The 27888-nt window shown below is 61.4% G+C and overlaps 4 protein-coding genes and 1 long non-coding RNA gene across 8 annotated transcripts; 2 read left to right on the top strand and 3 right to left on the bottom strand.

The window, feature by feature from the left end:
- Window positions 1-1290: 1290 nt before the first annotated feature.
- STXBP2 (syntaxin binding protein 2) lies at window positions 1291-9692 on the bottom strand. 3 transcript variants are annotated; one of them, XM_057709195.1, is made up of 20 exons: window positions 9603-9692; window positions 8285-8334; window positions 7920-8001; window positions 7343-7419; window positions 7114-7192; window positions 6925-7028; window positions 6371-6519; window positions 6095-6179; window positions 5877-6007; window positions 5671-5778; window positions 5324-5381; window positions 5118-5183; window positions 4918-4998; window positions 4405-4543; window positions 3796-3905; window positions 2885-2980; window positions 2459-2566; window positions 2060-2145; window positions 1793-1950; window positions 1291-1450 (listed from the first exon to the last, which is right to left on the bottom strand). In XM_057709195.1, the coding sequence occupies exons 1-20, from the start codon at window positions 9637-9639 to the stop codon at window positions 1365-1367; spliced, it is 1890 nt and encodes a 629-aa protein (XP_057565178.1). In that variant the 5' UTR covers window positions 9640-9692; the 3' UTR covers window positions 1291-1364. The 3 variants fall into 3 exon arrangements, with proteins under 3 accessions (XP_057565178.1, XP_057565179.1, XP_057565180.1); XM_057709196.1 differs by lacking the exon at window positions 2459-2566; XM_057709197.1 differs by lacking the exons at window positions 1291-1450; window positions 1793-1950; window positions 2060-2145; window positions 2459-2566 and having other exon boundaries at window positions 2923-3055.
- A 4260-nt stretch (window positions 9693-13952) lies between these two features.
- On the top strand, window positions 13953-15875 carry PCP2 (Purkinje cell protein 2). The gene is made up of 4 exons (XM_057709199.1): window positions 13953-14003; window positions 14577-14691; window positions 14962-15086; window positions 15756-15875. The coding sequence occupies exons 1-4, from the start codon at window positions 13953-13955 to the stop codon at window positions 15873-15875; spliced, it is 411 nt and encodes a 136-aa protein (XP_057565182.1).
- A 61-nt stretch (window positions 15876-15936) lies between these two features.
- On the bottom strand, window positions 15937-17454 carry LOC130836719 (protein PET100 homolog, mitochondrial). The gene is made up of 4 exons (XM_057709198.1): window positions 17351-17454; window positions 16578-16664; window positions 16393-16425; window positions 15937-16087 (listed from the first exon to the last, which is right to left on the bottom strand). The coding sequence occupies exons 1-4, from the start codon at window positions 17375-17377 to the stop codon at window positions 16004-16006; spliced, it is 231 nt and encodes a 76-aa protein (XP_057565181.1). The 5' UTR covers window positions 17378-17454; the 3' UTR covers window positions 15937-16003.
- A 204-nt stretch (window positions 17455-17658) lies between these two features.
- XAB2 (XPA binding protein 2) lies at window positions 17659-26899 on the top strand. Of its 2 annotated transcripts, none has more exons than XM_057710190.1 (19): window positions 17659-17736; window positions 18825-18973; window positions 19263-19305; window positions 19623-19820; window positions 20612-20746; window positions 20826-20990; window positions 22343-22487; window positions 22975-23126; window positions 23262-23381; window positions 23492-23623; window positions 23727-23858; window positions 23974-24087; window positions 25026-25188; window positions 25297-25487; window positions 25727-25849; window positions 25964-26135; window positions 26325-26454; window positions 26584-26693; window positions 26787-26899. In XM_057710190.1, exons 1-19 carry the CDS (start codon window positions 17686-17688, stop codon window positions 26846-26848), a joined length of 2487 nt encoding a protein of 828 aa, XP_057566173.1. In that variant the 5' UTR covers window positions 17659-17685; the 3' UTR covers window positions 26849-26899. The 2 variants fall into 2 exon arrangements, with proteins under 2 accessions (XP_057566173.1, XP_057566172.1); XM_057710189.1 differs by having other exon boundaries at window positions 19263-19386.
- Window positions 21010-22094, bottom strand: LOC130837336 (uncharacterized). Its single transcript, XR_009049275.1, has 3 exons — window positions 22025-22094; window positions 21222-21416; window positions 21010-21063 (listed from the first exon to the last, which is right to left on the bottom strand). It is a non-coding gene; the product is annotated as an uncharacterized LOC130837336 (long non-coding RNA).
- Window positions 26900-27888: the final 989 nt, after the last annotated feature.

The raw sequence follows: 27888 nt of genomic DNA, 5'->3' as shown, positions 1-27888 counted from the left end.
CCTCACTCAGGCCCCGGGGGTGCTCTCAGAACTTGCAGTCCCTCAAGACCCTTTCCCTCTGGCTCCATTCCCCTCTCTTGCCTTTGCCTCCACTGCACCCTCTCCTCCCTTCCCAGACTCCTCTTCACTTTCATTCTCTTAAGTGCCACTTCCTCCAGGAAGCCTTCCCTGACTGCCCCAGACTGAGTGGATTACAATATCCTCAGGGTTCCCACAGCACCCCCCTGCCCCACCGCCGTGCTGCAGATTGCTGGCCTGGCTGTGTGTCTGTGCCCCAGAGAGAAAGGCCTTCATCTATCTTATTCACGCTGTGAGATTCACATCTCATTTTAGCTAAGTGTTCTGGGCTGAACTGTGTCTCCAGAAAAATCATATGCTGAAATCCTAACTCCCATGCCTCAGAAAGTGACTGTATTTGGAGATGAGACTTTTAAAAGATAATTAAGTCAAAATGAGGTCATTAGCAAAGACTCTAAGCCAATATGACTGGTGTCCTTATAAGAAAAGGAGATTAGGACACAGACACACACAGAGGGAAGAGCATGTGAAGACACAGGGAAAAGACAACCGTCTACAAGCCGAGGAGAGGCCTCAGAAGAAATCAACCCTGCTGACACCTTGATCTTGGACTCCTGGTCTCCAGAACTGTGAGAGAATAATCTCCGTTGCGTGGGTCACCCGGAATGTGGGACTTTGTTATGGCAGCCCTAGCAAACTAATACACCCAGTGAAGGCTCTGCAGTTAGGAGCCGCTGTGAACACCCTGGAGGAAGGAGGGGAGGAGGGGAAGCAGAGAGAGTTCTGACTCTCTGCGGTGGGAACTGGGCATTCCTGTCATCACACAAATGCAGACCCTGATCCTAAGAGCGTGAGAAGACCCCTGGCTCCAGGCCCCACTGACACAGTTCCTGAAGGGCTGCGGGGCTGGGATACAGGGCCTGTTCTGCTTGTTAATACTACTACTGATGGTCCCACCAGGGCAGCTGAGATAACCCCGGTACCAACGGAGGGGCAGCAGCTGTCATACCCTGTGCCATCAGCCTTCCAGCACCATCTCATCTCCTCTGCAGAGTGGCTGCCATCATTGGCCCCCAGGTTTTTGGAAGGCCAACCCAAGAAGCTGGCCAAAGCCTGGCAGCTAGTAGATCTTGGAGCCAGTATTCAAATTAGAGCTTAGGATGCCCTCTGGAAGGACAACAGGGTGGGGTGCGGCCTGAGGCACAGGTCAGGGAATGGGACCCAACAGAGGTGGGCCCAGCACAGCTCCCTTGGAAAGAAAGCGAGGGGGGCGCCAGCTGGCATAAAGAAGGGAGGAGTTTATTTCTCTGAAAAGGGAGGGGGCAGGTCAGGCGGGGGTGGCAGGGTCAGGGCAGGGAAACGTCCTCCAGCTTCTGGTCCAGCGTCTTGAGGTCATCCAGGAAGCGGGTGGGGGTGAGGATGTGTGAAGAGCCTGGGCAGGAGGGCGGGGCTGAGGGAGCAGCTCTGGCCCCTGACAGCCCCCAGCTGGGGTGCTCAGGAAACCAGGCCTTGACTCTAAGGACTCAGAAGTCTCACCCCTTGGAAAGAGAGGGGTCTACTCCCAGATGATCCCTTCCCTGGGAAGCCAAGCCCTAGCCTCTCAGGTGTCCAGCCACTTCCTCTTAGCCAGGGCTCCCAGACGCCAGCCCTGCAGAGGCTCTAGGCTTTGGGGACCCAGAAGGCATGCAGCTATCAGTCCCCCAGGGACCCACACACGGGGGAGTCAGGCTCCCAGCCCCACCCCAGCCCAGGGGCCCCAGTCCTGGCCACTCACCGATGAGCACCTCCCACTTGCCATCAGTGGCCCTGGTCACCTCGTAGGCAGCCCGCATCTCTGACATCGCCACACCGCCCACGATGTAGATGATAAGCCGGGGCCCCGCCCGTGCCTCTATGCCTGCCTTGTTCTTGTGCCAGTGGCCGAAGCGGGCGCTGTGCGGGGGAGACAGGCAAAGGTCAGTCTGTGCAGCACATCCCCCCCCACCCAAGCCTCACCTCCCACGGGTCTGGGCATGGGTGGGGGGGTGTCCCCGGGCCTCACCTGACAGCAGCCTGGGAGCTGGGCGTGGGGGCGGGGTCAGTCACAAAGGGCCACAGCTTCCGGTCCAGCCGGTCCTCCACGGCATCCTGGGACCGGAGAGGGAGGCTGAGGAGAGGGGCTGGGCTGACGGGGCCCAGGGTCTGGAGCCACCTCCAGTGAGTGTGTTCATGGGCCAAGATCCTGGCAGACGGGAGCCACTATCCGCATCTCCAGCCTCTTGGCAGCCCAGGACCCAGGACTCTTAGCTTCTTAAGGACCCTCCCTGCTCCTGCTCAGCTCCTTAGGACCCAGGAGTGTCGACCCCTCCAGCCCCTTGGGAGCCTGAGGCCCCTGCCCCTCAGAGACCCAGCAGTCTAGGCATCCGGGGTCCATGGGGATAAGGGGGCCAAGGTCACTGGCCTCCAAGCAGGTGCAGGTGCCAGGACTCCACACAGGTGACAGGACGCCAGGAAGCTGGGTCCCTGGCCTGGTCATTCTGCTGCTGATGCGTCCCAGAATGGGCAGGGGCTGGCATGGGGAGGACAAAGGGGGACCAGGGGGGCTTTCTGGAGGGCAGGAGCAAATAGAGGGGGACAGAGGAGGGGACCAGCAGGTAGAGAGGGAATGAAGGTCCCCTCAGAGGGAACCCTCTGACGCCCCAGTTCCCCCAGTGCGGGCTAGGGATGCCCCGCTGGCAGAGCAAATTGGATGCCACAGGGATGCCCATAATGAGGGATTTTCCCTTAAGCCCAAGGGCTTAGGACATAGGATGGTGAGTAGTAAGGGGGTGAGTGTTGCCTGGATGGGGGAGGTAGGAAGTCAGGCCCCACCCCCCACCAGTGGTACCTCCATCACGTCCTTGATGACTGGGGTCCAGCGGGACAGCTGATAGGTGGGCTCCGAGCGCTCCCTCCCCTCCAGCCGGCTTGTGGTCCCAGAGCCCTACAGGGCAGGGCCAGTGGGGAAATCGGGGAGAAGGTCATAGATGGGGCTGGCGGCTTGTCGGGCCTGGGGACGCTGCAAACACAGATGGAGAAAGGGAGCAGAGAACCAGAGAGAAAGATAGAAGAAGGGAGAGAGACAGAGAGAGAGAGAGCAGAAGGAAGGGAAGATGAGAGAGGGAGGAAAAAATACAGAGGTGGTAAGACAAAGATGCGACAAAGAGAACGATCAGGACTAAGAGAGAAAGATGAGGACAGACGTACAAGAACACGAACAGGCGAACTCAGAGGTAGCAGACAGGGCGACAGACGGGGGCCTGAGAGAGATGGAGGATGGGCAAGGGGAGGACATGAGAGGTGCCCGTGGCCCAGCGGTCGAGGCAGGGTCAGGGGAGGTGGGACGTGCAGAGAGCAGAGCACAGAAAGCTGCCGTGTGTGTTCTGGCGGGGTTGGTGGCCCTCAGACCTCTGGGAGCCCACGGTCGACTGTGTGCCTCATGCTGGTGACCCGGCTACCTGCCCCCCCGGGCTCAGACCACATGCCCCACGTGGCACCACCACCAGGACTGGGGCTCTGACTGCTCTGACTACGCCTCACCCGCCCTGCTTCTCCTGTGACCCCCGAGGCTGGGGACAGCCCTGGTGCCCCCCCCAGTCCCCAGACCCCACTCAGGGCTCCCTGTGGTTCAAGAACCACATCATGCCCTGCGTATCCCCACCCTGGTGATGTGCCCTCTGCCCCGAGTCACTGCCCTCTGACTCGGTGCCCTCACCCCCACCCCCGCCTCACCCCCCCCCCGTCTCGGACCCGGCATACCCCAGGGTTGGTGACGGTGCCCCCCAGCTGCTCCAGGTTCCGGATGAGGCTGCTGTGCGCCTGCACATTGGCGTGCTGGATCAGCTTGGCCAGGTTCTCCTCGCTCACACCTGGAGGAGGCCGACGGGTGGGCTTAGGTGGGTGGGATGCTCACGGGGTGGGGGTGGGGGGGAGGATGGGAGTACAGAGACGGCCGTACACACTTCTGGGTTGAGGGGGTTGGGGTGGGGTGAGGCGGTGTCAGGACTGTGATGGGAGCATCTTGCAGTCGGGAGGCCCCCAGGACCAGGGGAGCCACCCGGGCTAACGTAGGGAGGATTCCTGATGTCAGAATTCTGGATGGGAACCCCAGAGGGGGCAGTAGATTGGGGGATCCTCTGGACTCAGTTGAGGGGACCAAATTTGGAGGAGTCATAGATTTGCAGGGTCTCCATGCCAACGGAGGCCAGTGGAGGGAGGCCCAGGGTCCAGAAGGGCATGTGTGGGGTTTGGCATGTGAGGTGGGGGCATCCCAAGGACAGGGCAACTGTGGGGTTTAGAGAGTCCCAGGATCAGCAGAGACTGTGGCGAGTGGCGGTATACCAAGCCCACCCCCCACGCCCTACCCACCATTCCGTAGAAGGATATAGAGCAACAGAACCCGGATCTTGTCGTAGGCTGGCACAGCGGCATCCAGCAGCACGGGCACGATCAGCTTCATGGGGTCCTTGATCTTCTCGCCCTCTGCATCGGAGCCCATGGCTAAGTCCTGCGGGGCATGGGCGTCAACCACTACGTGGGGGGACGGGGCAGAGCAGGGACATCCCAGGGGCCTGGGCAAGACCTTTGGGCTTCATTTCACCCTAGTACCAGGTCTCCAAAGGTTCTACACCTGTTCGCAGAGAGGCCCCACCCCTCGCACAGGCCCCCCCCTCCTCACAGGCCCCACCCCTCACACAGGCCACACCTCTCCATAGGCCCCACCTCTTACCCAGGTCCTACCTTTCCGTGGGCCTGGCCCCCCTCAAGCCATACTCTGCCCCAGAAATGCCTCTCCACAGGTCCCGCCCCCCACACGCCCAGCCTCCTCTCCACCGACCCCACGCTTCACAAGGCCACCCCCCTGCCCCGGGCCCACCCCACCTGCTCCACACTGCACAGCTTCTCCACGCAGCCCTTGAAGTGCTTCATGCAGTCATCGGCTAGATGCAGGTGCGTAGAATACTGTGGGGCAGGGGTGGGAATCGCGGGTAACAGAGGTTGCATCGCGAGTGGCAGAGGTTGAATCAGGGTGGCGATGGGGTGGCAGTGGGGGGGGGGGCAGTCTCCCCTCCCCCGCTCACCTTGTTCAGCTCCTTCTGGTACTGCGGCATCTTTTTTAGGATGTGGGACAGGTCTTTGATGTTGGCCTGGGAACGGGGCGGAGCGTGAGGCCGGGCCCTGCCCACCGGAGGCCCCCACTCCGGACTGAGGCCCCACCTCCCATCTGGGGGGGGGGGGGGGCGCGTTCCTCCCGAGCTGCCCATCCTGACACGGGCCCGCACACTACCTTGTCGGTGGTCAGCCTTTTGCTCTCACAGAAAGTCTTCAGGAGCTCCGTGACCTTCCTGGCGGTGAGAGTGGGCAGGGTGAGGTCTGGGACGGGTGCCAAGACCGTAGTTTGAGGGCAGAGTCGGGGGGTGGGGGGGCCGGGGAGTGTCGCACGGCCGGGGGATGGGAGCCAGGGGACACAGGCCACGTGCAAGCTCACACTGGGGACGCACCGGGGAGGCCAGCGGAGAGGTGGGACTCGTGGGCTCGCGCAGAGCGGGAGGCCACGTGCTCGGTCCACAATGGGGGGAGGTGTGTCTGGGTGCGGAAGGGCCCACACCCCTGGCGCCCACCACGTGCACGCACTTGGACACGTCCGCGATGTGCATGTGCCGCAGCTCCACCCACAGGTCATCGTCCTCGTCCAGCAGCACAGCCTTCTCCCGGGCCTCGCTGAGCCCCGTGGTCTCGTACCTGGGGGAGCGGGAGGCGTGAGGGTCGGGACCACCGGCTGAGCACCAGGGACCCAGGTCCGCAGTGATGGCGGAGGGCGAGTTCCGGGGTCCGCCCACCTGTACGTGTCCTGCTCGATGTTCAGCAGGTCATAGGCCATGGCCTGGAACGTGAGCTCGTGCAACAGTGGGGACACAGGGTCGGCTGCCCGGTCCATGATGAGTAGTTGTGAGCGAGTTTTCTCAGGGCCCTAGGGTGGAGGGAGTAGGCAGGGATGAGGACATTAACCCTGACCCTGGCTGGGGCCTCCCCCCACCTCCCCAGAAAGCCCCCTCACCTCGCCCAGACTGGGAGTGTCTGCCTTGAAGGCGTTCAGCTTGGCTAGGACAGCGTGGGCCAGTTGCGCTGTGTCCTCTGGGCCCCTGAGGATGGGGTGGGCAGAGATGGGGGTGGGGAGGTAGGGGGTGGGGTGAGGACGTGGAGTTGGGGAGGACCAGGCACAGACTAGGGGTCAGGGATGGGGGTTAGGGATGGGAGTGGGTGAGGACCGGGGCTGAGGTTAGAAGCAGGATGGGATCAAGGTCAAAGGGCGGCATCTGGGTGGGGTCCCCACTTGCGGTAGCGGATGGCCGGGTACTCTTGCAGGGTGGCGCACAGGGTGGCAATCTGCTCGGCCAGTGCCTCGAGCTGCCGTGCCCGCTCGCTGGCCCGGAAGGGGCAGTAGAGGTTGTAGGTGCTGTGGGGGGCATCCAGGGAGAACACCTGGGAGGGCACAGAGCCGCCGCTGGAGGTGCGCCCCTGCCCAACTCCAGCCGCCAGTATCTGCCGCTCCCTGGGGCTTCCTCTGCTCTCTGGAGCCTGCTTTGCCATCCAGGAGGCAGGCCTGGGGCAGCCCCTAACGACAGTCTAGAGGAGGAGGTGGAGAAATACCCCACCTCCTCCAACTTGGGTGGGACGGCGCTGAGGTGAGCTCTATGCTGCCCCCTGCCGTTGCCCAGTGGGACAGAACTCCGGGTGTCCACAACTAAGAGCTCATTCTGCCCGGGTTTGGCTCCTTTGCTTTCTGGTTCGGTGTCCCCTTTACTTGTCTCGGTACCTGTTTCTGAGGGAACCTGGGACGTTTGGCGACAAACCCCCCACCTCTGCCCAGGACTAGGCTGGCTGTACCTGGGCCTCGTACGGGAGGAAGGCAAGGTGAATCTCTTTCAGCGTCTTCACCACCTTCGCCAGACGGGAGCGGCCCAGCTCACCAAACAGGGGCTCGGGGCAGGCTGGGGTGGGCAAGAGGGGGCATCAGGGCAGGGCAGCCCCCACACCCTTGCCCTGACCCCCACCCCACCCGCTCTCCTCACTCACTGTCAGTGAAGAAGACGTGTGCTGCTTTGTAGGTGAAGGTCGGGGCCCCTCGGAAGTCTGCGATCAGGGCCTGCACCGACTGGGGAATGCAGATCACTCTCCAGGCCTGTCCCCGTACCCCTAGACCGACCATCCCCTGCCCCAGCCTCCCGGCCGCTGCCTGTCCCCCACACGCATGCAGACGCGAGTGCAGACACGCATGCGCACACACACCCGCTCACATAGGCACCTTCTCCGTGGGGCTCAGCAGATAAATGGCCTCCAGGCTGGGGATGGGTTCTCGCCGTTTGTTGATGTCCTCCACAACTAGTAGGAACAGAGGAGGGGGCACATGTGGGGGGCGTTGGGGCCAGGATGCATGGGGAGTCTCAGACTCAGGGAGCTGGACTCTTGAGAAGGAGGGTCAGATGCTGGGGTGAAGTGGGGGGGCTGCACTCCCTGAGGGTCCTGGGCAGGAGGTGCACACCCATGGGTCACATGGCTAAGAGCTACATGGGCAGGGCTCTGCACATTTGGGCGTCACACAGTCATACCCCCTGGGGAACACCCATAGAAAGTTACCCATTCTGGGGAATCACACACTGAGAGTCCTACATGGGGTTCGACCCACAGAGGTTGCACAGCTGGGGAGGCTGACCCCTTAGGAATCACGGCTGGGAGGCCCTGCGTGAGAAGTCTGCCAATCACGGGTTCCCAAATCTGGGCTGTCTGTGCAGGAAGCTGCACACTTGGGAGGTCTGGACAATTTGAGGGAATCCCACACTCAGGTCCCATCTGGGCAGCACGGGGTGGGGGTGTCCACTCACTGGTGATGCCCTCAGCCAGGATGTCTGACATCTTGCAGCAGGAGGACAAGATGCGCATGCTCGGGTGGTCCATGATGAGCACCTGTCCAGATGGATGGACAGATGGACGGGTGGACAGAGAAGAGGGCGGGAGAGGCTGAAGGTATCCCTGAGGAGGAGCTGGGGCAGTGGCCAGGCCTGACAGCTTCAAGAGCTGGTTGAACAGGAGAACCCAGGACCCCATCCCCACCCCACCCCATCCCAGACCAGCCCACCTGACCCCACCTCTGTGGACCAGCAGCTTCCTCAGGGAGTTGGAGGGAGTCCCACATTCAGGGCCGCCCCCCACCCCCATGGGTTTGGACAAGGCACTGTCTCGCCCCTACCTTCCACTCCCCATCCTTCTTGACGCTCCGAATGACTCCACTCAAAATTTCTGCGGGGAAGTGAGGGGCGGGCTCAGGATGCCGGGTCCTGTGGCCCCACCGTGCCCCCAAACCTTCTGGGTTCTGGACTGGACCTCCATCTGAACTGCCATTTACTTCTCCCCCCCAGTCCTGTGATAGCTCCTAGTCACCCGCAACTTATAGACAGGGCCAGAGAGAAGTAAGTTGCCTAAGCACCCTCAGCACTTAAGTCATGAGTGCCTGAGGCATAAGTAGCCACTGGGTAACGATGCTTTAGATAAATGAATAACTGGAAAGCCAGGACTCACATAACAGGTCTCCCTGCCTCCAGAGCTGGACTCTCAGCCTCCCTATCTGCTACTCCAGTACTCCTGGCATGTAGATTTCAGCCACACCCTCATTCCACCTCCATCAGTTTCCCCTGGACCAGAACTCAGGACCCCTGGATTCCTGCTCTGAGGCAGGCGGGGCTGTGGTCATTCCATTACCCAACATCCAGCCTCAGTTTTCTCAACTGTAAAATGGAATCAGTGGTTCTCTTGTCTCCCCGTTAACTCCTGTATAGGGCGCTCGTTTTTCAGGTGGAGTTTTGGGGGTTTGGGCCACACTTGGCCCTGCCTTAGTGGAGGGAGGGCATAGAAGGGACAGGGCAGCCCCGCCCGGCAAGAGTGTCATGTCCACTGTTATCAGGACAGCCAGGGCGGAAGGAGCCGCTGAGGCCGGAACTACCGGAGGTGGGGGAGGGGGCGACCTCCACCCCTCCCCCAAGAACCCAGCCCGCGCGGCCTGGATGCCTGGGTCCTCGCGCTGCATGGGGCTCTTAGGGACCGGCAAGGAGGAAGGCGTCCCCCACCCGTGGACCTGGATAGGGACCTGGACGCGCCCCCTGAACACACTCACCACCTGGGGTCGCTGACCAGCGCACCCAGGCCCGGCCCCGGTCCGCACCATGGGGTCCCAAGAGTCCAGCTCTCCAGCCTTTGCGCGGCTCAGAGACCCGGGAGTCTAGATGTCCAGCTGTGCCCTTCCCCCGCCGGCACCCTAGAGGGCCCAGGAGTCCCTTCCCAGCGCCTGTCTACGCCACCCTTAGTCTGATTCCTTTGGGTCCCCGGAGTTCTGTTTCCCAACTTTGTTCCGCTCCCTCAAGGGAGAGCCTGGACATCTAGCTGGGGCCAAGTCCCCGCCCGCCCCCTCGAGAGTCAGGTACTCCACGCCCAGCCCAGCCCCCAACTCCCTGCTGCTCGGGTCCCAGAGTCCGTGCGCCCCCGGCCCCCCGCCCCCAGGGGGCGGCACTCACTTTCCCCCACCACCGCCTTCAGCCCCGAGGGCGCCATCTTCCCCCAGGGGCGCCGCCGCTTCCGGGTCTGTCCCAAGGTGGGGGCGTGGTCCTGCGCGTCATCCACGTGGACCCCGCCCCGCGGGGCCTGGCCCCGCCCCCCCGCGCACCTGGCCCCGCCCCGCCGTCGGTTTTCGGAGACGAAGATGGGTTCCCTGCTGAGCCGACAGGCGGATGCGTCCGCGCAGACGCGCACGGAGTTGCGGGTCGACACGCTCACAAACGTGAGCTCATACACGCTTCCCTAACTTGTGTGCAGCAAGAAAGTGGGATCGCAAGGCAGTAATAACCCCTTCATCTTCCCCAGGCGCAGTTCCTCCCTGCCCGAAGTTTCTCTGTGTCTGAAGGATGCTGTGTGCCCACCCGGAGCCGCGGGGCCTCAAACCCGTGACCCACGTACCTTCTGTACCGGAGTTTAGCAGCAGCAGCAGGCTTGGGCAACACTTGATAACCTGGGGAGGAGGCCTGGGGGGATGGTTGGAGCTAAGACAGCACCTACTGTGTGCTAGGGACTTGTGCCGGGTTCTCAATCGATCCTGCCAGAGACCCCGACGGGAGGTGCGGGATAGACAGTGACACCGTGGCTCGGCCGGGCCCTTGTCCAAGGCCACGTGTTGTGTAAGCCTACTGCAATCTGTCCTGGGAGGTATGCTGGTCACAGCCTTGCTGATACACACGTGGATTCAGTGGCATGCTCAACAGCTTGCGTACTCACACACACACGCACACACACCTCATTTCACGCTCGACTAGAAATTTCAGGGCCTGTCCCTGCTGTGCGCCAGCAAAGGGCTGACACCTTGTCACACAGAGGGCACAGTCCAGCAGCACCTCATCCTTTCAGTGAGGATTTAAAGTGTGACACACGTGTGTGAATGCAGACTCCTGAGCTGGTTCAGTCCTGAGCCGGTTATTTATCTGGCCATGTTTCTTAAGAGTCGGCCGGGTACCAGGTCCTCTGCCACTTTCATGGGACAGGCATGGGACTGACCACAGTAAATAAGACCAGAAAGCCTGCCAGGAGGCACTTAAAGTTGAGTGGAGGAGGAGGGGATAGAAAATAATCAATTGTGCCTTAAGGAAATAAAGGGGCTGATAGCAAGTGCCACAGTGCTGGGGTCGTGCCAGAGGGGTACCTTGTGGGTGTGGCATTTAGGTTTAACCCTGAATGACATCAGGGAGCAACCGTGCAGAGAGAAGCATGGGATAAGCTAGGAGGAGTGGCTGGAGTGAGGTGAGGATGAGGATGGACCCCCTCCCTGCCCACCTCCAGGAGGTGAGGTTGGAGGGCCCACAGAGGCCAGACCTCTGTGGGATGTGGTAGGACTAACCCAGCCCGATTTTCCTGGGATTGAGAGGTTTCCAGGACCCAGGACTTTCAGTGCTAAAACTGGGACAGTCCTGGGCAAACCAGGATGGCTGGCCACTCTATGTAGGAGTTTGGGTTTTTCTTTCCTTTTTCCTTTTTGTTGTTTCTTCCTCTTTCTCACCTTCTGTTTCTCTCCCTCTCCCTTCCATCCTTTCTTTTTTTCTTCTTTCTTTCATAGCTTTATTGCAATATAATTCACATACCATACAATGTGACCACTGAGTGTGTACAATTCAATGGCTTTTTAGCATATTCACAGTTGTGCATCCATCACCAATTTTATTTTTTAAAATTTATCTTTTTGAATTATAGTTGATTTACAATGTTGTGTTTGACTTCTGATGTACAGCAGTTACTCCGCTGTGCGTGCGTATTCTTTTTTGGTTTTTTTTGGCTGTGCCACATGGCATGCAGGATCTTAGTTCCCTGACTAGGGATCAAACCCATCTCCCCCGCAATGGAAGCACAGAGTCTTAACCACTGAACTGCCAGGGAAATCCCATATATACATATTTTCTCATATTCTTTTCCATTATGGTTGATCACAGGATATTGAATATAGTTCCCTGTGCTACACAGTAGGACCTTGTTTACCCATTCTATGTATAATAGTTTGCATCTGCTAATCCCAAACTCTCAATCCATTCCCCATGCCCCCTACCCCCGCAACTACAGGTCTGTTCTCTATGTGTTTATGTTTTGTAGATAAGTTCATTTATGCCATATTTTACATCCCACATATAAGTGATATCATACGTTATTTGTCTTTTCCTGGCTTGCTTCACTTAGTATGATAATCTCTGGGTCCATCCATGTTGCTGCACATGCCATTATTTCGTCCTTTTTCATGGCTGAGTAACATTCCATTGTATATAGTACCACATCTTTGTCCATTCATCTGTTGATGATTAGGTTGCTTCCATGTCTTGGCTATTGTGAATAGTGCTGCAATGAACACTGGGGTGAATCTCTCTTTTCAAATTACAGCTTCTTCCAGGTATGTGCCCAGGAGTGGGATTGCTGGATCATACAGTAGTTCTATTTTTAGCTTTTTGAGGAACCTCCACACTGTTCTCCATAGCGGTTGCACCAATTTACATTCCCATCAACAGTGCAGGAGGCTTGCCTCTTCTCCACATCTGCTCCAGCATTTGTTATTTGCAGAGTTTTAAATGCTGGCCATCCTGCCTGGCATCACCAGTCAAGTTCAGAACATTCCCATGATACCAGGGTGCTCGGGTTTTCCCCTGAGGACAATGGGGGCCAAGGGAGACTTCTGAGCAGGGCCAGGAGGGGATCCCTGCAGCTCCTGGGGGGAAGGGTGGATTGCAGGGACAGAGTGGGGAGCTGGGAGACCCTAGGGAAGCTGGGACCACCTCTAGCTTCTCAGCCTGTCCCCTGGTGGTGAGGATCTGTAGGTCTGCCACCCCTCATTATACTCGCTGAGGGTGACCAAGGTCTTCTGCTGTTATGGGTTCAGGGCTGCCCACCCCTTTGGGGGGGGGGAAAGTGTGTTAAAGTCCTAACCCCCAGTACCTTAAAATGTGCCCTTATTTGGAAATAAGGTTTCTGCAGGTGCAGTTAGTAAAGATGAGGTCGTGCTGCAGTAGGGTGAATCCCTAAAGCAATGTGACTGGTGTCCATGTCTTATGACAGCCATGTGAAGATAAGGCCACGAGGGGGATGTCTGTGATGTCAGAGGCAGACTGAAGTCCTGCAGCTACAAGCCAAGGGACACCAAGGACTGCCGGCAACCACGAGAACCCAGGGAGAGGCACGGAAAGAACCTCTCCTCCACATGCCAAAACCTCGATTTCGGACTTCTGGCCTCTGGAACTGTATGACAATAAACGTCTGTTCCTCTAAGCTACCCAGTTTTGGACACTTTGTTAAGGCAGCCTGGGAAACTAATATGTCCGGGGAGAAGCAGGACATCACAGGGTCTTGGGGCCACGGAGAGGGTGTGAAGGGAGGCTCTGGATGGTGGAGGGTCTGGGGAGGAGGACCAAGCTTTTCAATCGGGCAGAGGTGATGAGAGTGCAGCCCCTTTATTCCCAGAAGAAATTTTAACTGGTTTCCGGGAAGGCGTCCTGGGGAGGGGGTGGGGTGCAGGTCCTCCCAGCAGCAGCCTCTCCCGGGGCACTGAGGGAGAGCCATAGCTGCCCAGGGGAGCGGGCAGGCGCTTTCCTCCTTGCCCCCCTCCCCAGGAGTGTAGCCTCTCATCCCTAGGCTGGGCTGGGGGGGATGAATCAGAGGAGACAGACCAACTTGACACTGGCGGTGGGGAGACTGGAGCTCCCAGACCTTCCTGTTTCAGGGGTGGCGGGTGGACAACCATACCCGGGGACAATGAGTAGAGGAGGGGGTGGCCAGGAGACAGAGGTGGAGCTAGGCTAGCTGGGTGCTGCCTCAAGGGTCCTTGGGCCCAGCTTCCTCTCCTCCCACCACCTGCGGATGGCAACTGCCCTTCTAGCGGGTACGGGTGGGCAAGCTGGGCGTCTGCAGCAGAAACACCCTGCACTGCTTCCTGATGGTGGGCTATAGGCCTCACCTGAGCTGCCCTGTTGCCCTGTCCTCTCCCCGTGGGGCCCAGCCAGCCCACGCTCCCCACTGTGGGGACACTGCTTTTACTGACTGCTGCTCCCGATCTGAGGGTTCTTGGGGTCCGGCGAGTCCTGCTGGGCCAGCAAGGCCCAAACCCAGGTTACCCTGCTTCCTACTCTCACGGCAGCACGGCCTCATGCTGCAAAAACAATTATCTGGATCATCTTTATGGGGCTTAAGCTTGGGTGGGAGCAGATGGGGCGTGCGCTGGGGATTTGGGGCTGGGTATCCACTCCCCCCCCCCACATCCTGGACTCTTAAAAAGCCTTCTCTGGCACGGCGCCGGGGCAGAGGCCAGCAGAGAGGTGGACAGGACCCAGGGGAGGGGAGCGGTGACAATGATGGATCAGGAAGAGAAGGAGGATGGGGGCTCAGCCTCCTGTGACAAGGTGAGCAGGCCCCACCCCTCACACACATCCCCCTCCCCAACTCAAGGGCCCGTGAATGACAAGACTAATTAGTTTGTAGGGCACCTAATTAGCAAGTAAGTCTCCTGGGACCCCCGACCCAGTTGCCGCCCAAGAAGGTGCTGGTGGGCGAAAGGGTCTGAGTGCCTAACCAACCCCAGGGTAGAGGTCAGGGCTCTCAGTGGCAACCCCCATGAGGTGGGGGATACTGGGATTGGGCAGCAGCCCCAGGGACATTCCCCTGGCTCGTGTCCCAGCCCCCAGGCCACCCCGAAGTCAGGCCCCAATCTAGGACGGTGGCCCTCTCCCTTGGGGCAGCACCACGTGACGTGGCACTGCTGGCGGGGCCCCTGGGGCGGGGGCCAGGATTGGGAAGGAGACTCATATCTCATTTGGAGTAGCTCTTCAGAGCAGCACATCGGCGGGGACCATGGTGAGAGCCACGGAGGAGGGCAGGGCAGGCCCGGGGGTCGGGCGGAAGCTAGCCAGCCAGGAGGGGAGTTGAGGGGTCTCCCAGCTGAGGGGCCAGCCGGACTGAGCATGTCTGTCCCCCAGGCGGGCTCCCCTGACCAGGAGGGCTTCTTCAATCTGCTGAGCCACGTGCAGGGCGGCCGTATGGAGGAGCAGCGCTGCCTGCTGCAGGCGGGGCCCGGCCCGGCCTCCGAGAGCCGTGAGAGTGGGCAGGGGGGTGTGCGGAAGTGGGTGTGATGGGGGCACAGGGGGGCGTGAATGGGGCAAGTGGCCACCTGGGGGACCTGTGGGCAGGAGTCTGCAAAAGTCAGCAGGCAACTGGGGACAGAGATGCCTGTGGGTCTGGGGGCACGGGGGTTGGGGGCGGATTCGAGCACGCTTTCTGGAGAATGAGTGGGGGCAGAGGGGTGGGTTGGCGGGCTCCAGCTTGGCTGTCTGAGTGCCTCCGCATGGCCTCTGCTCCACGCAGAGAGTGGCCCTGCACCCGAGATGGACAGTCTCATGGACATGCTGGCCAGTACCCAGGGCCGCCGCATGGATGACCAGCGCGTGACAGTCAGTGCCCTGCCTGGCTTCCAGCCTGTGGGCCCCAAGGTAGGCGATGTTCGGCCTGGGCTGAGGAGAGACCAGCCGTGCTGAGCCCTCTAACCCTGCCTCCCACCCCCAGCCAGGAGTGCATGGGGTCCCACCCCCACCTTGTCCACCATCTCCCCCCCGGGGATGAGCGCCTGGTAGGAGCACCCACCCTGTGTCCCTGCCGGTCACAAGACCTTGGCTGATCCAATATCCCAGTTCAGGGGGAAGGACAAAGGCCCAGACAGGGCGTGGAAGGGATCAAGGTCATGCAGGGGTCATGTTAAAGTCAGAGCCGTGGCCGGAACTTGTGGCTCTTGCTCCCAAGTCTGAGAGCTTCGAGGAGGCGAGAGAGAATAGACCCCCCTTCCTGGGAAGACACTCTGAGGGTGGAGGGCACGCGAGCTCAGGCACAAGACACGTCCAGACACCCACGTGTCCATGTTACAGGTACTCACCCACAGCTTGGGTTCTGATCAACACCCCAGGGAGATCCCCAACACCCACCAGCTCCCAATACCACCCTAAACCTTGAGTAACCGAGGAGCGTAGGCGCTCAGGGGTGGTGGGGGTGGGATGGGGGGAGGCGGCACTCAGGTTGCCACCTGCACCCTCCCTCCAATGTCTGTGTCACCTCTGGCCCGCACTGCCCTCGGCCCCTCCCTCTCGCTGACACCTCTGAATCCACAGGACGGAGTGCAGAAACGAGCCGGGACCCTCAGCCCTCAACCGCTCCTCACCCCTCAGGACCCAGCTGCCCTGAGCTTCCGTCGGAACAGCAGCCCCCAGCCCCAGACACAAGCCCCCTGAGGGCCTGAGACGTCCTGGGGCCCACGTGGCCCCTGAAAGCTGACAATAAAACACTTCCACGAACAACAAAGAACCGTGTGTGTGTTATCCTGTGGGTGGAGGGGCTGGGATTCAGGCACTTGGAGGCCTCAGGACCTCTGCTGGGCAGCACGAAGGAGCTTTTCCTCCCGCTGCTTCCGTATCCTCTCTTTGAATTCTTCTAGCTCTTGGCGCTGGAGAAAGGGGTGGGAGGGGAAGGGAGGAGGGGTGTACACACCTCAGGGCCTGGACCTCTTTCCCACCACTCTTCCCCCTAATCTCCCAGACCACGGCTTCAGAGTTCACTGTCTACACTGGAAGCCTGGGCCAATTATAACTCGGGTCCAAGTGGGATTAGCTTGAACCTTCAGGGAATGGGCAGTAAGGATATCACACATCCCTCCCCTCTCGATTCCCTGCCCATGACTGAGGGTCTCATCATAAGCACAGGAACCCAGACCCCTCCCTCCTCTGGTGGAAGGAAAAGTACATTGCTTACCTGGTCTTCCTTCTCAGGGGGCCACAGCTCCCTCTGTAGGGACAAAGCCACAGCTGAAGCTGCAAGCCAGGAGCCTCCAGAGCCCCCCACCCTGGGCAGAGTCAGCTCAGGGGAGGCAGACACTGGTCCCCAGCAGGTGGGTGCCTCATATCTTCCCCCACCCCCTGGAATGAACCTGTGCCCACCTTGCGCTGTATGACATAGTCCTCAAACCACTCGGCCTGATTGGCAATCCAGAACATAGCCACAGGGAAGGTGAGGTAGATGGTCATCTGGAAGGGCAGGGGTGGGATGAGCAGAGGCAGGAGTCACCCCACCATCACCACCACCACTGTGCAAAGGCTGCTCAGAGCCTGGAGAACCATCCTCTGCCAGAGACCAGCGGTGCTTCCTCAGCGCCCCCAGAAGCCCAAAACTCCCATCAAGGATAAAAAACCACACACCTTAAAGTCTAGCCCCCACAATCCAAGAGACCCTCCGAAAGCCCCCTCCGAGTCTGGAAGACCCTCTCAAAGAAAGACACACACACACGCAGCACACACACAGGCTGGCCCCAGAAGCAAAAGAGCTCGCACTATAATAAAAGCATCTCTTTGAGGCCTCTTTACCCCACCCCCAGTTAGATCCCAGAGCAGCCCCAGACCCAGGCCTCATTCTTCAGTGTCCACTCCCCTAACTCTAGGAGTCTGCCCAGGAGAACGACGCACACCCTCTATGAGCCCGAGAGCTCCCTTAGAGCCTGAAGCCTTCCTCTTTGACCCGCCTCTCCAGATCATCCCTCTCAGAGGGCGCCCAACCCAAAGCCCCCTCCTCTGGGCTTCCAACCGTAAAGGTCCCTCTCAAATCTCAGGAGCTTTCGCCCAGAGAGCCCTCTCTAGGAGATCCCCCTTTACAGAGCCTCCTCCTCATCCAGGAAGACCCGGCGCCCAGCCCTCCAACAGCTCCGGTGCTCACTGACCCGAAACACCTCCAGCTTCACCCCCATCTCGCTCCTCTTAGGCTTCAAAGCCGCTTCCGCCCAAAGCCAACCCTCCAGCAAGACAACAGCTCATTGGGAGTCCGAGGGTTCCACTGCTGGAGCTGATTGGTCCGCGGACCTTCGTGCGGGCGTCATCTTCGGGCGCTTATTCTCCGCTTCCGGTAGCTGGCGCGGTCTTGCGAAAGTCAACAACGCAGGGCACCCGATTCGGAAGGGCTCAGCCAATAGAAAATGGGTCTGGTTCGAGGGGGCGGGCCTTCAGAAGGAGACGTCATCATAACGCGACTTCTGCGCGTACGTGGAGTGCCAGGGAAATGGTGGTGATGGCGCGGCTTTCGAGGCCCGAGCGGGCGGACCTCGTCTTCGTGAGTCCGCGGCGGGCCCGGAGGTGGCTTGCGTGGGGGCACTGGGTCTTAGATGCCTCAGGGGATTGAGGCCTGGCTTCCCGGTCGATCTAGGCCAAAGGTATTCCGGTCTGAGTGCAGGAGGACCCTTACGGTCCAGAGACCGGATCGTAATGTCCGGACCAGACTGGTCAGGAGCAAAGGTCTGGTGCTGGAGCCCAGGTGACCTGAGCAAAGAGCGGGTGGTCGAAGTTAAGGGCCTGGTGTCCTGGGCCTTGGGCGGAAATGGGAGAGCGCGGGGGAGTGGGCAGGAAGAGAGACTCGCGTAGCTAAATCTTGAGAAGCCTAGTGTTTGAAGTAAAAGCATGGTGACCAGTTCAGGATTATGGTTTCAGTGGTAAAGTCTTGGTGTCCTGGGTAACGGTCTAGGATTGGTCCTGAGCGTTAAAGTTTCAGGGATAAAGACGTGGTGTCTGGACCAGGAGAACCCTGGAATCAGAAGTAAAAACCTGCTGATGTGGAGCTGATCAGGCGGTGGTCTGTGGAATCCTGAAGAGTCAAAGGCTTGGAATTTGGAGTTGAGGCCTGACATCTTCACTAGATTCTCGGTGTCTCAAGTTTAAGGCTAGACATCTTGTCCATACCTTTCTTTCTGAGATACGGGTCTAGCTTCCAAGGTCTGGGGCAGAGTTAAGCTAGACTCTGGCTTTGGGAGCCTGAGGTGCCAAAGGTCTGGTGTCTGGGAAGAGGCATGTTGTGAGGAGGTAGGACGACGTCTAGGGAAGAGGCCTAGAGAGTGATCTGGGCCAGAGAGTGAGTAGCTTGATTCGGAAGGCCATAACAGTGATGTCTGGGTGAGTCTCATGTCTGACCTAGACCCCTATGACCAAGGAGTCTAACGGCCTGGGGTCAGATTGTAGGAAGTAGAATTCCGAGGGGTAAAAGTCTGGACCAGAGTCCTGGTATCGGGGTGTCTGGTGACCAGGCTTCGTTGGTGGAGAGTGGGATCTGGGACCAGGGGGTAGGGGGTCTGGAGTTTGGAGTGGAGTGGTGCTGCGCACAGGCTCTGATGACAGGTCTGTCTTGTCCCCATACCCCGGCCCTGGCAGGAGGAGGAGGACCTCCCCTATGAGGAGGAAATCATGCGGAACCAGTTCTCCGTGAAATGCTGGCTCCGCTACATCGAGTTCAAGCAGGGTGCCCCGAAGCCCAGGCTCAATCAGCTGTATGAGCGGGCGCTGAAGCTTCTGCCCTGCAGGTGAGATTGGCTGCAGCTGCTGTGCGCACCCCAGCCCCGCCCCACCGAGTCCCATCACACGAGGACCGGCTCGTAGGTCCCGGGAGAGTGCTATGTGTTGTGTCACTGAGTATACATCCCCTGACCGGTGAGCACACCTTCCCTGATGTCCTGGTCATCCTCCCATCACAGAGACTTGTCACCCCTCCCTGGGCCCCTTTTCCCAGCAGTTGTCTCGTGGGGCAGAGTGAAGGGTCCCGGGGTCCATAAAACTGACCAATCACTGTCTGCGCCTCTGCCCACCCCACAGCTACAAACTCTGGTACCGCTACCTGAAGGCACGCCGGGCACAGGTGAAGCATCGCTGTGTGACTGACCCCGCCTACGAAGATGTCAACAACTGCCACGAGAGGGCCTTTGTGTTCATGCACAAGGTGGGGGGGGGGGCATGGCTGGTCCAGGGGGTGAGTAGGGAGGCGGGGCTCAGAGTCCACGGAGGTGGACAGAGCAGGGGGTTGGAGTCCTGTGGCCTCTGTGTGCTCAGAGTTGAGTGAGACTTAGTTCCTGGGGGATGGGAGTTCAGGGTCCTGCTTCAGTGGACATCTGGTGTCTTGTGGCCCGGTGGTGGTACCACCAGCAGCTCAGACCCTGCCCCTCCACACGCCTTCAGATGCCCCGGCTGTGGCTAGATTATTGCCAGTTCCTAATGGACCAAGGACGTGTCACACACACGCGCCGCACTTTTGACCGTGCCCTCCGGGCATTGCCCATCACTCAGCACTCTCGTATTTGGCCCCTGTACCTGCGCTTCCTGCGCTCACACCCCCTGCCAGAGACTGCCGTGCGGGGCTACCGGCGCTTCCTCAAGGTAAGCCCCTCAGAGGGCGAGGTGGGGCCAGGCTCAGGCAGGTGGGCCAGTTCCCCCAGGTCAAGACTTTCCAAAAACTCGCTTGTTGGAACACTTTGTCTGCCCTAATAGACAGAATATGGGAACAAGGCTCCTTGAGACAGACAGGTTTTTGTTTGTGAGTTCTGTGTTTAATCTCCAGACAGTTTGGTAGCATCTGCTCCGCGTCAGGTATTCAGGCAGGTGCCAGGGACAGCGTGCCTAAGACAGTTCCTGCCTGTGCGGAGCTTTCAGTCTAACTTGGCAGACAGACGTGCATGACCTGACCGTGTAAGACAGTAAAACTGCAGCCATGGGAGGGCAGGGAATAGGAGATAAATGACTAGGGAGACACATAACAGGCAGAGCTGAGAGTCAAGGTGCAAACAGTGTGGGGGCGTTGTGCATTTTTCCCAAACTTATCACATCTCAAATGCGTTGTGAAATCCTTAGCACAGTGCTGTTTAGGTAGGGGGCTTGTGATGAAAGCAAGGCCTGGCCTGTGCTGGCTGGACCACTGATGTCCAAGCCAGACCAGGCAGGGCCCGGGCTGGACCAGGAAGGGCCGGGGCTGGACCGACTGGGGCTGGACCAGTTGGGCCTGGGCTAGACCAGTGGGACCCAGGCTCGACAGGTGTGACTAAGACTGGGTTGGCAGGGCTAGCTCTTGTCCGGAACAGTGGTGGGTGGCTGACAGGAAGCCCAGAGTGGGAGGGGGCACGGTGGCATGGTCCCGTGGCCCCACTGACAGCCGGTGGTGGGTGGGTGCCCAGCTGAGCCCCGAGAGCGCCGAGGAGTACATCGAGTACCTCAAGTCTAGCGACCGGCTGGACGAGGCGGCGCAGCGCCTGGCCACCGTGGTGAACGACGAGCGCTTTGTGTCCAAGGCCGGCAAGTCCAACTACCAGGTGGGCCCCCAGGGTGCCGGCTGGGCGGGTGGGCTCGCCCCTCAGGGCCAAGGCTGACACGGCTTCCTCCGACCTGCAGCTGTGGCACGAGCTCTGCGACCTCATCTCCCAGAACCCAGACAAGGTGCAGTCTCTCAGCGTGGACGCCATCATCCGCGGAGGCCTCACCCGCTTCACCGACCAGCTGGGCAGGCTCTGGTGCGCGCTGGCCGACTACTACATCCGCAGCGGCCACTTCGAGAAGGTGCTCGGGCATGGGCACGCGGGGCTCCGGGAGTGGGGTGGGGTCTCCCTCTGGTGTGGAGCACCCGGAACACCTGTGGACACGCGCGTGAGCAGAAAACAGGTGCAGGTACACCGCTTGTGCACATGCGTGTGTGTGCGTACGTGCTGTGCACGTGTGCCTTCCTGAAGGTGGGGAGGGGCAGGCCTCATAGCCCTACCAGCGAGCGCACCCACCTTGGGCCCGCCAGACCTGGATCTCCGTGGCTGTGGTCTTGGGCCTGCTTCAGCTTGGGTGTCCTCATGTGCAAAATGAGAGTGACAGTCGCTTCCTCAGCTGCTGGGACTCGGGCAGCAAGTGGGTGTCTGGTGTGAGGGTCCCTCCCGAGCTGTTGCTGTTACTGTCACTGTCCTTGGCTGTCCTCCTTGTCGGGCTGTGGAGGGCAAGCTTGGGGACAAGGGAGGGGGGCAGGCGTAGCTCTGAGAGGTCCCCCAGAGGGGCTGGCTGGGGACTGGCTGGGGCTGTGGCGGCCAGGGAGGGGGTGGGTCCAGGGCGAGCAGAGTGGGAGGGAGGAGCTGGAGTCGGGGTCCAGAGCGGGTGGTGAAGGGCTAGGGAAGGTGGAGCCCTGCAGGCTGAGGAGGGGCTGCCTGTGTCCCGCTGCGGGGAGCCGCCCGCCGGCCCGCCAGCCGTGAGCAGGACACGGGCCTGACCAGGTGTGTGTTTTACAAAGACCCTTCAGGCTGACACTTTGAGCAGGACACTCAGGCAGAGGCCGGCAGCAGGAGGCTGCTGGAGCCAGCGGCCAGGCAGAGGCAGAGGGGCAGGACCGGCCAGGGACAGGGCTAGACTGACGGGGCCTGTCCTTGGTGGGGCTGCGCTTCGCCCCCGCCAGCACTTTCCTTTCATACTGCCCGTCCTCTTGGGGGTCGGCGGGGGTAACTGGGAGGATGTGAGCCGGAGAAGGGGGGTCGGGCAGGCGGGAGGGGTACTTTGTAGCAACGATTGAGCTCTCCGTGGCAAGCTGAGGTTAGGGTTCCTGCAGGGTGACTGGTTACCTGTTGGGTCTCACTGGGGCCGGGCCCTTTGTGCGTCTGCTTGAGCCCCACAGTGACTCTGCACAAGGAGCTGAGGCCCCCGGCTCTCTCTGGCAGGAGAGGGGAGGGGAGCTCCGACTGTGGCCGTGTGCTGACAGAGCTGGGCGGGCCTGGGGAAGGCCCTGCGGGGGTTCCGATTTGGGGCTGGTGCCAAGGGCAGTGCTGCCGGATGCCCTGTGTCCATGCGGTGGGCACACGTGTCCCTCCCTTGCCAGCACCTTCCTTACCTCCCTCCCCATCCCCACAGCACCTTCCTTACTCCCCTCCGCATCCCCACAGGCGCGGGACGTGTACGAGGAGGCCATCCGGACCGTAATGACCGTGCGGGACTTCACCCAGGTGTTCGACAGCTATGCCCAGTTCGAGGAGAGCATGATTGCGGCGAAGATGGAGACTGCCTCGGAGCTGGGGCGGGAGGAGGAGGGTGAGCAGGAGGGCTGGACCGCAGGGGTTGCAGGGGGTCCTGGGTCGCTGGGTCAGGGGAGACGTGGGTCTCGGGTGTCAGTCAGAGGCCAGTAGGGAGGGAGTCTGAGTGGGCAGTGCAGGTGGGATCTTGGTGGGTGGCCAGCACCAGGGACACATCTCAGTGGGGCTTGGACTAGACACTGGTGGGAAGGGCGGGGCTGGATGGACAGCAGAGCTGGGGAGGGGGCCCTGGGTCAGAGCTTGCCAGGGAACGAGGGCTGGGCGGAATGGTGGGGATGGGCGTTGGGGGGTTTCCAGAGTAGCCTGGCCTGGGGGCAAGTGTGGGGTCATGGTGGCCCTGGGGCAGCTCAGGGAGGGAGTGCCCGGATGGACAGTGGGGGAGCTGGGGGTCGGAAGAGAAAGAGGCCTGAGAGACGGAGCAGGTGGCCAGGGGGCCTGTGCTGAGGTCCTCTCCCCCTGCTCCCGGCTTTTCCCGTGGGTCCCAGATGACGTGGACCTGGAGCTGCGCCTGGCTCGCTTCGAGCAGCTCATCAGCCGGCGGCCCCTGCTGCTCAACAGCGTCTTGCTGCGCCAGAACCCGCACCACGTGCACGAGTGGCACAAGCGCGTGGCCCTGCACCAGGGCCGCCCGCGGGAGGTGCGTGACAGCCTGGCTCTTCACCGGGCCCCTGCCCGCCCTCCCTCCCCGGGCCCCGCCCTCCCTCCCCGGGCCCCGCCCTCCCGGCCATGGCCCCGCCCAGCCCCCCAGCCTGACCCAGCCCCTCCTGACCAGATCATCAACACGTACACGGAGGCCGTGCAGACGGTGGATCCCTTCAAGGCCACCGGCAAGCCCCACACGCTGTGGGTCGCGTTCGCCAAGTTTTACGAGGACAACGGGCAGCTGGACGATGTGAGTGCCGTGCTGCAAGTACACATTGTGCGTGCGCGAGCACTTCCGGGTCCTCCGCCCCGTGTCCACAGGCAGGCGGAGTCTCAGCCTGGCCTTTGCCCGCCCTGTAGGCCCGCGTCATCCTGGAGAAGGCCACCAAGGTGAGCTTCAAGCAGGTGGACGACCTGGCCAGCGTGTGGTGCGAGTGTGGCGAGCTGGAGCTCCGGCACGAGAACTACGACCAGGCCTTGCGGCTGCTGCGGGTGAGCACAGACCCGGGGTGGGGGGTGGGCGAGCCGCAGGGTGTGCGATCAGGGCCCGGACAGCACCCCTGAGCGCTTCCCCCTGCTGTCCCTGCCCCTGCAGAAGGCGACAGCACTGCCCGCCCGCCGTGCTGAGTATTTCGACGGCTCGGAGCCCGTGCAGAACCGCGTGTACAAGTCTCTGAAGGTGTGGTCGATGCTGGCTGACCTGGAGGAGAGCTTGGGCACCTTCCAGGTGAGCTGTCAGGATGGGATGGGGGGATGGGATGGGACGCATCCCGGCGCCCCCGGCAGAGGACTGCTGACTCTCCCCACCCCCACCTGCTCCGACCCCTCCTCTGCCCCTGCAGTCCACCAAGGCCGTGTACGACCGCATCCTGGACCTGCGCATCGCCACGCCCCAGATCGTCATCAACTACGCCATGTTCCTGGAGGAGCACAAGTACTTTGAGGAGAGCTTCAAGGTGAGGGGTTCCTGGACGGCATTGTCCCCTACCTGGACTGCCGTGACCACCATTTGGGCGGCTTAAACACAGAGACATGTCTTAGTCCTGGATGCTGGAAGTCTGAGATTAAGGTGTTAAGGTGTCGGCTGGGTGGGTTTCCTCTGAGGCCTCTCTCCTTGGCTTGTAGAGGCTGCGTACTCTCTCCGTGTCCTCACGTGGTCACCTCTGTGCATGTTTCTGGTGTCCCTCCTGTGCCCAGATCTGCTTTTGTGAGGATGTCGGTTGTGTTGGAATAAGGTTTACCCTGACGATCTCATTTTAACTTAGTTATTTCTTTAAAGATCTTATGTCCAAAGACAGTCTCACTCTGAGGTACAGGGAGTTGGGGTTTCGACATGAATTTGTGGGAAACACGTCAGCCCGTCACAGGCACGGAGTTCTGCCTGTGTGTATGTGTGTGGGGGGTGTCCCTGCCCTGCTGCTCAGGTAGTGGGTTGTAGGCATGTGGGATGTTTTCCACGTGCACCTGTACATGTGGCAGGGCTTTGCCCCGCTGTCTGAAGTTTTGGTCGTGGGGACTGTGCACATACATGGACTGGGAGGTCGTACACACACGCGAGTGCCGCCTCTGCCTGAGTGGCAGGCCCTGTCCCTCTGCCTGGGAGGTGAACCTTCTCCCAGGGCACGGGGCTCCAGTGTCTGCAGAGCTGAGGACCCACCCCCCTTTTCAGCCGTAAAGTCGTGACTGGTCTTAGTGAGTTCCCTTCCGGCTTGTCTTTGGGGTCCTTGCAGTCTATTGAGGGAGACAGGCAGCGCCCAGACCCTCCTGGCTGGGCTTTGATTGCCTCATCACAGGGAGGAGTGGGGTGGGGAGGGGTGGGCAGGCAAGGGGCCCGCCTGCCGAGCCCTGAGGAGTCTCCCTCTGTGGACTCACACACGACTCCCCCTCGGGGCAGGCGTACGAGCGTGGCATCTCGCTGTTCAAGTGGCCCAATGTGTCCGACATCTGGAGCACCTACCTGACCAAGTTCATTGCCCGCTACGGAGGCCGGAAGCTGGAGCGGGCGCGGGACCTCTTTGAGCAGGCTCTGGATGGCTGCCCTCCCAAATACGCGAAGAGTGAGGAGGGCTGGGTGGGCGGGCTCAGCGGAGGGCGTGGGGAGGAGGGCGTCACGGGCCCAGCCGCTGACCTGTAGCCCCACCCCACCCCGCTTCATCCTGTCGCAGCCCTGTACCTGCTGTACGCACAGCTGGAGGAGGAGTGGGGCCTGGCCCGGCACGCCATGGCCGTGTACGAGCGCGCCACCAGGGCCGTAGAGCCCGCCCAGCAGTACGACATGTTCAACATCTACATCAAGCGGGCGGCTGAGATCTACGGGGTCACCCACACCCGCGGCATCTACCAGAAGGCCATTGAGGTGCCCGCCACAGGGGCTGGAGTGGGGGGCTGGGGGTCGGGAGGGGGAGGAAGGGGGAGGAAGGGGTCCTGCAGGCAGGGGATCCAAGTGAGCCTGTGGTTGGCGGCTGGGGGGAGGCCCGCCCACCCAGGGGCCAGCCTGGTGTGCAGGGAACGGCTGGGGCTCCCCCAGAGGGGCAGCCCCCTCCTGCCTCACACCTCACATTCCCACCCACCCTGATCCCTCCCGACCGTGCCCAGGTGCTGTCAGATGAGCACGCCCGGGAGATGTGCCTGCGCTTCGCGGACATGGAGTGCAAGCTGGGGGAGATCGACCGCGCCCGGGCCATCTACAGCTTCTGCTCGCAGATCTGCGACCCCCGGGTAGGGACGACCCCCGGGTAGGGACGGGTCCCGGGCTGGCAGGTGTGGGGGGCTGTGGCTGAGCTGGCGGCGGTGGCTCACGTCTCCCGGTCTCCCGTCCCCGCCCCTCCGCAGACGACTGGGGCCTTCTGGCAGACGTGGAAGGACTTCGAGGTCCGGCACGGCAACGAGGACACCATCCGGGAGATGCTGCGGATCCGCCGCAGCGTGCAGGCCACGTACAACACGCAGGTCAACTTCATGGCCTCGCAGATGCTCAAGGTGTCAGGCAGTGCCACGGGCACCGGTGAGCCGTGGCAGCCCAGCGGCGGCCTCCTGGGTCTGGGAGCCTCAGGCGGGGAACTCCCCGGGGGCCGGGGCCTCGGGCCCGGTGTGGGGCGTCCAGCGGCACCCAGAGTGGGGCAGGCACCCGAGGCAGTGGCTGAGGGCGGGCCGTGCACCGCCGCTGACCCCCACGCTCCCCCGCCTCCCGCAGTGTCCGACCTGGCCCCCGGGCAGAGCGGCATGGACGACATGAAGCTGCTGGAACAGCGGGCGGAGCAGCTGGCGGCGGAGGCCGAGCGGGACCAGCCCTCGCGGGCCCAGAGCAAGATCCTGTTTGTGAGGTGAGGTGGGGCTGGAGGCCGGGGCCGGGGGCGAGCCAGCTCGTCGGGAGGGGAGGCACGGGGAGGTGGGGGGCTGCCGGGCCCCGCTGAGTGGTGTGGCCCCTGCCCCCGCCTGCCCCCCCGCCTCAGGAGCGACGCCTCCCGGGAGGAGCTGGCCGAGCTGGCCCAGCAGGCCAACCCGGAGGAGATCGAGCTGGACGAGGACGAGGACGAGGACGAGATGGACCTGGAGCCCAATGGTAAGAGGCCAGCCGTCCCGGTGGGGTGGCGGGCGGAGGTGGGGGCGGGCCCCCCTCCTGGAGAATGACTGGGTCCTCCTCCCCCGGCCCCAGAGGTGCGTCTGGAGCAGCAGAGCGTGCCGGCCGCCGTGTTCGGAAGCCTGAAGGAAGACTGACTCCTGTCCCCTGCCCCCTCCACCGCTCCCCCAATGAAGCTCGTGTTTGTACGTTCTGGTCTGAGCCTCCTTCCTGCCCGCCCTCTCCTGCTGCCCAGGTGCCCGTGGGGATTGCCAGCTCAGGAGTGCCCTGCCCCCTCCACCCCCAGATTGGCTGGTGCGGGAGGTGGGGCAGCTGGGCTCCGGGCCAGGGCACGCCCCACCCTCACCCCACAGAGCCAGTTCTGGACTCTGAGAGGCCAGTCTCTCTGCCGCCTGAGGCCCTGGGCCTGGAGGGGGCCCCGCCCCCCTCCCCATCAGCAGGTGGAGATACTCAGCCTGCCCAGCACTAATCCTCCCTCCCTGGGCGAGGGCACCCCCACCTCCCCTTGGAAAGAGACTGGTCTGAGAGCTCGGGAGGCAGGCGGGCCCCAGCCAGCTCTGCGATCTTAGCAAGGCGCTTCCCCGCCTGGACGGCCACCAGGAACCAGACCTCGGCCATGGGCCACGCCCAGGGTGTGGTGCTTAGTCCTAAGCTCTGGGAAGCCATTCGTGGGCTCTAAGCTATTAAAGGATTTTAAGTATTCAGGGACTTAACCAGATTTGTGCCCTGAACAGGCTAAGCAGGCTGCTGTGGGGACCAGCTTGTGGCAGGAGGTGACACCGGGGGCGCAGTCACGGGGACAGAGAAGCACGTGAGACAGAGGCCGTAGGGCGGGGGGCAGGGATGAATGTGTGGGATCAGGTGGTGTTGGGAAGGCTGGTTCCCCGCCCGAGCTGCAGGAAGACGGAAGCTTGGCCCGGCTCCAACTTGTGAAGTAGCCGCTGGACGTCTCAGGTGTAGGAGACGTCCAGAGGCAACGCCAAGGTGGCAACCGGACCCTCGGACGTGGAGCTCAGAGGAGAGAAACAGGAACCCCTGGCCCAGAGGCGGTCACCGAGCCTAGAAAAGTAGGCAGGCGGCTAGAGGAGCGATCTCGTTTAGTAGTTGGCCAAGGACCAAGTGCCAGGAGGGACCAGTAGTAACAGCCACACGAGGAGGAAAGTGAAGCGAGTGGGGG

Source organism: Hippopotamus amphibius, chromosome 15 (assembly GCF_030028045.1).
Source record: "Hippopotamus amphibius kiboko isolate mHipAmp2 chromosome 15, mHipAmp2.hap2, whole genome shotgun sequence".
Classification (NCBI taxonomy): domain Eukaryota; kingdom Metazoa; phylum Chordata; class Mammalia; order Artiodactyla; family Hippopotamidae; genus Hippopotamus; species Hippopotamus amphibius.
This window is presented reverse-complemented; position numbering and strand designations above follow the sequence as displayed.